Here is an 11108-nt window from a genome sequence, read left to right as displayed (position 1 = left end):
CCCTAGGTATACAGTGGATACAAACTAACCATAAAGACTTCCTTGAGAAACTTTATGCAGTTAGGGGCCCATTCAGTTCAGTTCAGTTCATTTCAGTGGCTCAGTCCTGTCCGACTCTTTGGGGCCCCATGAATCGCAGCACGCCAGGGCTCCCTGTCCATCACCAACTCCGGGAGTTCACCAAAACTCATGCCCATCGAGTTGGTGATGCCATCCAGCCATCTCATCTTCTGTCATCCCCTTCTCCTCCCGCCCTCATTCCTTTCCAGCATCAGGGTCTTTTCCAATGAGTCAACTCTTTGCCTGAGGTAGCCAAAGTACTGGAGTTTCAGCTTCAACATCAGTTCTTCCAATGAACACCCAGGAATGATCTTTAGGATGGACTGGTTGGATCTCCTTGCAGTACAAGGGACTCTCAAGAGTCTTCTCCAACACCACAGTTCAAAAGCATCAATTCTTCAGCGCTCAGCTTTCTTCACAGTCCAACTCTCACATCCATACATCACGACTGGGAAAACCATAGCCTTGACTAGACGGACTTTTGTTGGCAAAGTAATGTCTCTGCTTTTTAATATGCCGTCTAGATTGGTCATAACTTTCCTTCCAACGAGTAAGCATCTTTTAATTTCATGGCTGCAGTCACCATCTGCAGTGGTTTTGGAGTCCAGAAAAATAAAGTCTGACACTGTTTCCACTGTTTCCCCATCGATTTGCCATGAAGTGATGGGACCAGATGCCATGATCTTCATTTTCTGAATGTTGAGCTTTAAGCCATTTTTTTCACTCTCCACTTTCACTTTCATCAAGAGGCTTTTGAGTTCCTCTTCACTTTCTGCCATAAGGGTGGTGTCATCTGCATATCTGAGGTTATTGATATTTCTCCCAGCAATCTTGATTCCAGCTTGTGCTTCTTCCAGCCCAGCATTTCTCATGATGTACTCTGCATATAAGTTAAATAAGGAGGGTGACAATATACAGCCCATTAAGGGTTCATAAATATTCTGCACATATATACATCTGATTATAACAGACTGAATTATGAGAAGACAGATAAAACAGATGTACTGTTATATAACTTGCAAATGTCAATTGACCTTGAGCATATGCCTATTTGCATTCCTTTTCATTGATTGGTGGCAGGTACAAGTCCTATTTTGCACAGGGCATAACCAAAAGAAGAGACAGGAAATACAAAAGAGGGGAAGCCAAGGAATATGCACTTCCCTAATGGCACAGATGGTAGAGAATCTACCTGCCGTGCAGATTCCTGAGTTAGATCCTTGGGTCTGGGAGATCTCCTGGAGAAGGGAGTGGCAACTCACTCCATTATTCTTGCCTGGAGAATTCCATAGACAGAGGAGCCTGGCAGGTACAGTCCATGGGGTTGCAAAGAGTCAGACATGACTGAACAGCTAATACATAAGGAGTATGTGGAGGCGACCTGCTCCTGTGTTTTGAGAGTTTGTGTCTAATAAAACATCTATCTGCTTGAGCTGAACTGAGCTGTAACTTGCCTGTTGCTTTGAACTCTTTAGTCCGTCCAGAGAAAGAAACCAACCTGACAACAGTACTCCTGCGAATTACTAGTATCTCTAATTTGAGAAGAAATGGGTTTATTAAAGTTCAGCTAATAATCCGGAGAACATAGGATTCCAATACAACTTGCCCAACTCCATATCAGAGGTTTCTAAGCACTAGCTAGTCCGTGTCCCCAGTTGGACTGTAAGCTTCTTAGGCCAAGAACCATCTCCTTCATATACTTTCGCTGTACTCCTGGTGCCTATTATAGTACTGAACAGCTCCTAAGCAACATTACATTGCATACAGCTGAAAGAGCCCTGTAACAGCTTCATTTTTAAATGTCACACATTAAGCCTGAAAACTGTCATTTTAATTTGAGCAGCAGTGGTCTCTGGCTTTGCAGCCCTCACTGTGGCCACGTTGTAGGGATCCCAAGACAGGTCTGGGTCACGCATGCGTGGTGCGCATCCTGTCCCTGGCTGTGCAAACTTGAGCAGATCACTTTGTTCTTTGCTTGTTTCCGGGTTGTAAATTGAACGAACAACACTGTATTCATCAATCAGCCTTAATCCTTCTTTCCTTTCCTCTCCTTGCGGGTCAAGACTGAGCGATTGTGCTGATGGCAATGCTGCGGACACATTCTGGTTGAGCTTTGTGTCTGCCTGGTAAATATATTCAAGTTGATGGAGGTCGGGACGGAGTGGCGGATGCTGTCGAGAGAGGTAGGCTGGCAGGGAGGACGCGAGTACTCGGGTCAGTGAATAGGAACCGAGAAGTGGTGGTCGGAGGGGAAGCACGCCTGGGAATGTCCCCGCCCGCCGCCCCGAACAGGACAGGGCCTAGGAACTCAAAGCCGCGGAGCTGGCGTTAAGATCCTCTTTTTAAGAGGAGGAGAGTTATGAATCAAAACGCCACAGACATGGGTGTCCCCATGTGCAGACTCGCGCGGGTCTCGGCCACACTAAAGGGCTCGGACCTTTCCTCCGAAGCCGCCGGAAGCGGGGGCGCACGGCCGGGCAGGGTTCGCGGACGCACTTCCGCTGGCGGCAGGTCTGAGGCTCCGAGGTGCAGGATCGGTAAGTGCGGCCGCCTCCCTTGGGCCGGGATAAGACTGGCGGGAAGACAGCCGGACGTCGCGGCGGGACCCCCAGGTCGGTCGGGCGCGGGTCGGGGGAGTCACTGCTTTGCTCTGCCGACGCTGGAAGTGCCGGCGGAGACTCCACAGGAGCCCGCCCCGCTGCCGGCCGGCGCTCCAGAAAGTTTGTAAGACTCGGACTTCTGGCTCACTGATGTTAACACGAGTTCTATGGGGGCCATCCGTTTGTCCAACTCGGCCGCCTACTCCCGGAAGCCTTTTATGATCAGCCAGGTCCTTGTGGCTTAAAGGATACACAGACAGTCAACACTTTCCGAGGCTGGGCCACCGTGATGTGCCGGTGCGGTAAACTGGAAAGGGGTTTGTAGTCTGGCTGGTTAACTTACTATATTGTCTTATTCGCTCGAAGATTTAAACTAGTAGAAGACAACACTTGTAAGCGGGATCCATATCCTTTATCTTGAGTTATTCCTGAAACAGTCTTTCTCCTATGGCTGGGAAAGTGGAGGTGTTTACCAAAGCTGCCCAGTGAGTAAAAGATGCTAGGTGCAGAGAAGGCACTAGAGGGCCTCCTTGCGTGGTCCTCTGTTATGTGTCCTGAACCCTAGAAGTGTACCTCAGCTCGAGGCGTCATGCCTGGAGCCAGCGGCTGGGTGACCAAGTCACAGTGGTAACTCCAGCACTCTAAACTGAGGTCTTACCAAGTGCCAGGCACTGAATTTAATTTATTCTCAAAAAGACGCTATATAATAAGGTCTGCTGTTTAGTTAATCGCATTGTAACATTTTTCTGGTTTTGGAATTGTGCTGTGGTTATATAAGATGTTAATATTAGGTAGGGGAAGCTGAATGAGGGTTATAGGGACCGTTGTGTACCTTTTTTGAAAAATTTTTAGTTAAGTTTAACATTTCAAAATAAAACATTGTTTAAAAGCTTCTAAGGTATTTTTACAGAAGGGAAAAATTTGGAGATGTTAAGCTACCACATATTAGAAAACATGACAGGATTCAAGCCGAGGTCTTTTGGAATCCACAGCCTATGCTCTTAATCACTGCCCACCATGCTAATCAAGTGTTAGTCCACATTTCCCTAAACCCATAGGCCCTGCTTAAGTCTATTACATGAAAAACTGAAAGCGTCTACACCCACACAGCCTGCTACCTACACTAACATAATTTTAGTATTCAACTGTCTTCCCTAAGTGTGACTTCACTATTCTGTTTCTTTATCAACATAACTTTACTTGCCCGAAAAGAGTTGCTGATAATTATGTGTTTTAACAACTTGCCCCTCAGTCCATTTATGTGAACGTCAAACACTTCAACTTTCAATATATAGGATTTAGACTTTTCAAAACCTTCAACTGAAAATCTTCACCTATACTACTTTATTACTATCCTTGCCCAATCCTTATCCTGCCTTGAAAGATCTGCTGTAAGCCCCCCAAACCTCATAAATATTCTGCATTGCCTTCTCCCCTAGGAGGTACTAGCAAGACTATCAAAGTGCTCTCCATCTCTCATAAGAATAAACTTAGCTTGGTCATATCAACTAATTGTTTTGCTGTTATTTGGAGGATATAAGGCATCCAACAATATTCCCAGTATTGTCAAAAATGCTGTCTCTTGACAAACATTCCTTCTCCTATTTAGAAAAAGGTATGAATTGCCTTAAACTTTTATTTTTTACATTTTCTTTATTGAATTCTCTTTAATTTGGGGTTGAGCTTCCTTTTTCTTCTAGAACAGAAAGATTAAACTTAGTGTGTGAGCTCAAATGTTGAATCAGCCTTCCTATCTTTTTAATTGTGGTTTCTGTAACCCCAGGAGTGTGCCCTAAAGGATAACACTTGTAGCAACAATCCTCCTCTTGGCCCATTGGAGCAAGAATGGCCACTGTTTTCCTTCTAGAGGTTCCTGAAGAGTCAGTAAGGGCTCTTTGAAGTAACTAATAAAAAAGGGCATGCTGGGAATAAGAGATCTGGCCCAAAAGAGAGCAGCCAAAACAACCAGGAGTTATTCCACCACCGCTTCCCATAGTTCTGCTACCAAGAGACTCCTTGGCCCTTTGCGGTCTTGTGCCAGCTCTGGGTATTCTGCTATGAGTGGTTAAGGCCTGAGATACCCACCAAGGAGCAGACGTTGGACTTGGTGGTGCTGACACAGCTCAACCATACTGCCTGAGGAACTGCAGGACTGGATACAGAAGTCCAGAGAGTGGGGAGGAGACAGTTGCTATGCTGGAAAATCTGGAGAGGAAGTTAGATTAATCAGGCCAGCAGATAGGAAAGGGCCCTGTGCTCAGTGGGGACAGAGTTGGGAAGTGGGCATCCAGGCTGGTCCCTTTTGGGATCTCTGGGGATCATTTACTCTTTGGGCCCTTCAGTTGCCTAAATGAGCTTGCTTATCCTCAGGTTTCAACCCACGCCTGGACACAGGAAGTGCTTTCTGAGACATCGGTACCTCTGGATCCAGCTAAGAAAGCAGCATATCTCCAGCCTCACACCATGGAAATCCAGCTTCAGGACCCTCAACACCAACAGGATTGTGGTTAGTGTTGACACGTAGGTCATATAGCTCCCCTGAAGACCATAGAATTGTTCATTATTCAGCAGATGTATATTAAGTACCTGTTATATTCCAGGCACTGTACAAAGCACTGGGTGTAATAAACAAAGTGGACATGATCTGTTTTCGTGGAGCTTACAACAATCTGATGACAGAGGCATTAAACAAATAACCACACAAATAACTATGCTGTGATAGATTGTATATGGGGAGAGAAGTCAGAGGTCTCTTTAAGAAAATAACACAGTAACTAATCCTAAAAGTGGAATAGGAATCAACCAAGTGAATAGTAGAGGTAGAAAGCATTATAGGCCAGAAGAGCATGTGCAAAATCAAGTGGGAAGGAAATTGGTGGGTTTGAAAGATGGCCAGTGTGACTGTCTCCAAGCTGTCCTTTCCTCCATTTAGCACCTTTGTCACACAAAGCAAACCACTTTTCCCTGCATCATTTCTACATGGTTATAAATTCTGCCCTTTACTCTGGGCCCTAAAAATGTGATTACTGCAGGGAGAACATGGCTTGAATGGGATAATCTCTCACCTATTTTTCAGAAACTATTGATCATTGAGGAAGTGGCCACATCTCTCACCCTGAAAGAGTAGGGGTTGTTGGGACTCTACTCAGAGGAACTTCTGTAGTAAAGACAGGCAAAGGAATTATGGGATCATGCTTTCCTTAGATAAGGTCAGATGGGAGGCTAGGGTCTGCTAAAGAACCTTCTCTGTGTTAGTGCTGTTTTCTTGAGAATCTCAGTCTCAAATAACCCATAGAGTGTAGTTTCAGGTTTGACAGATTCCAGTGTTCTTTGTAAGAAGAGTAATAATGTCTCTGGGAGCTAAAGCAATTTCTGTCTCTTTTACCCTGTGTGTCTAAAGTCTAATCTCCTTGTTCTGCATGTTTGGATGTGTGATACTTCTCTTTGGCTGATCTCTCGTGTTTTAATATTCCTAAAGGTCTTCCCATTATTCCTCAGCACGCTCTGCACAAAGTTGTTTCATGGTTTCATCTTGATACCTGCCACTGCTGGCTTCCTGTCTTGTTTTGTTACTGCCACAGTTTCTGCTCTTTCATCCCTCTCTACCCAACTTGTGGCCTCCCTGATGAACCCACTCTTATCTGAGATCTTCTTCTACTGTTTACAGTGATTATTCATTGGATCCTTCTTCATCCTCCCTGATTTTTCTCCACTCTTTTCTTGAATCACTCCCTCCCCATCCAGTGGCTGCTAATCTTCCTTTGCCATCTCCCAATTTCCTCTTCAAATGTTGTGAAATCATTTTGTTAGTATATTGAAGCTGTGTATGTCTAATAAATGTTTCATTTTATTTCCTATATATTTCAGTGACATTTGAATACCGTGTTTTTTACTTCAGGTGATATGATAAGAATAAAGAAAGAAGAACTGGATATAAAGCAGGAACTTACTGTAGATACGGAATCCCAAGAAAAGTTATCAGACCAAATCAATGGAGAGGCTTTTGAATGTGGAGAAACCCAAGAACATAAAGGATGGATGGAAAGATATCAGAGAAACACTTCAAATGAGAGGAAATACAAGTGTGATGAATGTGGGAAAAGATTCACTCTAAAGTCAAGCCTCATTAGACATAAAAGAATCCACCCTGGAGAGAGATCCTATTCGTGTAATGTATGTGGCAAAACTTTCATTCAGAGCTCACAGCTTACTGACCATCAGAGAATACATAGCCAGTTAAAACCACATCAGTGTAATGAGTGTGAGAAAGGCTTTTATTACAGGGCACATCTTGTTCAGCATCAAAGGATCCACTCTGGAGAAAAACCTTTCCAATGTAATGAGTGTGGGAAAGCTTTTCATTACAGCGCAGGCCTTATTCGACACCAGAGGACCCACACAGAAGAGAAACCATACCAGTGTAATGACTGTGGGAAAGCTTTTCATTACAACTCGGGCCTTATTCGACACCAGAGGACCCACACAGGAGAGAAGCCATACCAGTGCAACGACTGTGGGAAAGCTTTCTGTCTGAGCTCACATCTGATACAACATCAGAGAGTTCATACTGGAGAGAAGCCATACCAGTGTAATGAGTGTGGGAAAAGCTTCAGCCAGAGCTCAGGCCTCTTCCATCACCAGAGAAGCCACAGTGGGGAGAAACCATATGAATGTGATGAGTGTGGAAAGGCTTTCAGTCATAGTTCAGCTCTTGTTGGACACCAGAGAATGCACAGTGGAGAGAGGCCCTATGAGTGTGATGTGTGTGGGAAAGCTTTCGGCTATAGCTCGCATCTTCTGGGACACCGAAGAATCCACACTGGAGAGAAGCCATATGAATGCCATGTGTGTGGAAAAGCTTTCCGGCAGAGCTCACACCTCATTGTACATCAGCAAATCCACACTGAAGAGAAGCCCTGGTAATGTCCAGAGTTATGTAGAATTTTCCATCTACGCTCATTCCTATGGGACATCAAAAAAGCACAGCTAGATGTAGGGAACTCTGTGATCACTATTCAATTTCAGCAGTCACTCGGAAATACTTATAGAAGCTGCAATAGACAAGCACCTGACGGTTTACCAAACAAGACACTGATGTTCTGCCACTAAGCACATCATGTGATGAACTAGGACATTGGAAGGGTTCATTTCATTATTCTGAAACTTTTCTTCTCTGAAGCAAGTGGCTCCAGCAATCTAAATGTTCTGTTAGACATATAACGAGATTTTAGAGATTACTACTGTTTCTTTTCTCCTTCCCTTTCCATTCTTCCCCTTTTTTTTGGCTAAAGTATGAATTTAGAATTAATATCTGATCTACACTTTAAAAAAAATGAGTTTTTGGTTAGCTTGATAAAATGTATTAGCCTATGAATTATATACACTAAAAATATTGTGTACTACAAAAGCCATTTTGTGATATTAGAATGAACTATGACTTGCATGGGTAGGATAGGTTAGGGGTGGTGGAGCAAGATTTATCTTGCAATTTCCCAGTGACCTTTCACATCTTAAACCAGAGAGAGCAAACAAGCCAATGAGTTCTATTTAGCCTGTGCATGGATTTTTCTCACAAAGTATGATTATCTCTTGGTAATATAAAATTATTGCCACTACTTAAAGAGATTTTACATAAAATCTGACTTTCCAGATTCTCTTAGAAAAATGCATGATGTGGCAACACAGGCACCAGATTCCCATGTGAGAACAATTGACTAAAGCTGACTATTGTCTAGCGAGACATGGTCCCCACTGCCGCACAGCTTCCTACTGTCTTACATACCTCCCTTCATTCATTTTGCCTGTGTGACCCCTACCACTGCCTTAAGGGTTTCTCAAGGAGGCTTCAGGGCTCTAGGTCCCTTACCAACAAAACAGCTTCACTTTAATTAGTTTTATATATTGGCCTCCCAAATAAGATTTCTCTGAAGATTTTCTGCTAACAGTTTGAAGATTTAGATTAAATAATAAATTTTAAAATGTAACTTTTGAGCACCTGAAGGTAGAGGAAAGCCACTTTAAATTTTTCTTTAGATAGAATTTATAGGTAATCTCAGAGAAGGCAATGGCAACCCACTCCAGTACTCTTGCCTAGAAAATGGACAGAGGAAATGAAAATGCTTCTCCTGCCATGGACGGAGGAGCCTGGTAGGCTGCAGTCCATGGGGTCACTAAGAATCAAACACGACTGAGCAACTTCACTTTCACTTTTCACTTTCACGCATTGGAGGAGGAAATGGCAACCCACTCCAGCGTTCTTGCCTGGAGAATCCCAGGGACAGCGGGGCCTGGTGGGCTGCCGTCTATGGAGTCGCACAGAGTTGGACACAACTGAAGCAACTTAGCAGCAGCGGCATAGGTAATCTATTGAAAGTCAATAATCATAGCTTCTAAAGAAAAGCTATCACAAACCTAGACAGCATATAAAAAAGCAGAGACATTACTTTGCTGACAAAGGTCCGTCTAGTCAAAGCTATGGTTTTTCCAGTAGTCATGTATGGATGTAAGAGTTGGACCATAAGGAAGGCTGAGTGCCGAAGAATTGATGATGCTTTTGAACTGTGGTGTTGGAGAAGACTCTTGTAAGAGTCCCTTGGACTGCAAGGAGATCAAACCAGTCAATCCTAAAGGAAATCACCCCTGAATATTCATTGGAAGGACTGATACTGAAACTCCACTATTTTGGCCACCTGATGCAAAGAGCTGACTCAGAAAAGACCCTGATGCTGGGAAAGATTGAAGGCAGGAGGAGAAGGGGATGACAGGATGAGATGGTTGGATGTCTTCACCGACTCAATGGACATGAGTTTGAGCAAGCTCCAGGAGATGGTAAAAGACAGAGAGGCCTTGTGTGCTGCAGCCCATGGGGTCGCAGAGTCAGGCACAACTGAGCGACTGAACAACAAAAACAACAAACCAAATTCTTAGAGACCAGTTAATCAGGTGAGATGAAAAACAAAAACACATATGAAGAGAATCGACATTTAAGTGAAAAACTGAAAAAATGCAGGTCCAAAAGTAGAGATCATTTGGGGAAGAGAACTGTTGAAATGTGAAGCATTCAGTAATAGAAGCAGCTGTGGGAAAGCAGTGGGTTAAGGTCTGAATGGGCAAGTGGGGAGGGGTGAAAAGAAAAAGCAGTTAAAGGAAAAGACAGGGATAAACTGAGAGAAGGAAAGCAGCAAAGAGAAGTTACGGGAAAAGAGGAAAGGTCAGAGACTTTACAAAAATTTCAAACAGGAAATGGAAGCAGTGAAAACATAAGTGAAAAAGCAATCTGTAAAGAAACATGAAGGGGAGATTGAGGATTTGCAGAGGCTGGTGTACTTGCTTTGATCATGGATCTCCCAGTGACTTTAGAGTAATAATCAATCCTTTATTTCCATGCCATGTAGGCCAAATCCCTCATATGAAAGAACTGAACCTGTATTCACTAATGTCTTTATGAATCACTCAGGATCCTGGCCCTGTGTGGGTCTCTGAGATATGAGACACGAGACACTTCTCTTTTCTTTACCACACTCTAAGCCCCAACTTGTTGAACTCTGCTCAGCCTGGACTGTACTTTCTTAGCAAAACCAACAAAGCAGAAGGATTCTCTTGAAGACCAATAATAAATACTTGGCCTCTCTGGGATGCATTGTTGTTCAGTCACTAAGTCGTATCCAAGTCTTTGGGACCCCATGGACTGTAACCTGCCAGGCTGCTCTCGTCTCTGGGGTTTTTCCAGGCAGTAATTCTGGAGTGGATTGCCATTTCTCCAGAGGATCATCCCAGTTCAGGGGTCAAACCTGCATCTCCTGCATTGGCAGGCTGATTCTTTAGCTCTGAGCCACCAGGGGAGCCCCTCTCCCTCACCTGACCAACCACAAATCATTATCTTGACTCTATTTTCAGACAATATCCAGGATCTTGCCACTTAACACTCCTACTGCCTCCAGGCTTGCCTATTCCATTAAGGAGGAAAAAGCATGTTGAGAGTAATACCCATTATGAATTAAATAATATCTGGAAAAGGAAAAGCCCTTCACAAACTGTAACGATAGTAGCTACCATTTGTTGAACGCCAGTGTCCCAGACACTGTACCAGGCACCTTATTATATATCTCATGTAAACTTTCCATCTCTTCTATAAGCACTATTATATCTCAAACAATGTCTACATATAATTTTTTAAATGAAAAGTTTTATTACAGTTAAGCAGCCTACTAAAATGTTTATAGAATAAGATCACACAACTATTTTAAACATTTAAAATAGCAAAAATTGGAAGTAAATGACAACAAAATGTCAACAGTAACTGCATATAGGTGATGAAAATAGATTCCTTTTCTTTCTATTTCTTTTATATTCCAAATGGAAAAGTTAGAATTCATCTATACATGTAAACTTTTAAAAAATTAAAGTGCTACAGAATATCTGAGCCTTCCTGGAGATGATTCTTTAATA

The 11108-nt window shown here is 43.3% G+C and overlaps 1 protein-coding gene across 5 annotated transcripts; it reads left to right on the top strand.

Moving 5' to 3' along the window:
* Positions 1-1994: 1994 nt before the first annotated feature.
* On the top strand, positions 1995-11082 carry LOC139178814 (zinc finger protein ZFP2-like). Of its 5 annotated transcripts, none has more exons than XM_070777531.1 (3): positions 1995-2243; positions 5031-5166; positions 6559-11082. In XM_070777531.1, the coding sequence occupies exons 1-3, from the start codon at positions 2205-2207 to the stop codon at positions 7581-7583; spliced, it is 1200 nt and encodes a 399-aa protein (XP_070633632.1). In that variant the 5' UTR covers positions 1995-2204; the 3' UTR covers positions 7584-11082. The 5 variants fall into 5 exon arrangements, with proteins under 5 accessions (XP_070633632.1, XP_070633633.1, XP_070633634.1 ...); XM_070777532.1 differs by lacking the exon at positions 1995-2243 and adding an exon at positions 2448-2597; XM_070777533.1 differs by lacking the exon at positions 1995-2243 and adding an exon at positions 2559-2672.
* Positions 11083-11108: the final 26 nt, after the last annotated feature.

The sequence above is a fragment of the Bos indicus genome, chromosome 23 (assembly GCF_029378745.1).
Source record: "Bos indicus isolate NIAB-ARS_2022 breed Sahiwal x Tharparkar chromosome 23, NIAB-ARS_B.indTharparkar_mat_pri_1.0, whole genome shotgun sequence".
Taxonomy (NCBI): Eukaryota; Metazoa; Chordata; class Mammalia; order Artiodactyla; family Bovidae; genus Bos; species Bos indicus.
The sequence above is the reverse complement of the archived record's forward strand: the minus strand, read 5'-3'. Positions and strand labels throughout refer to the sequence as shown.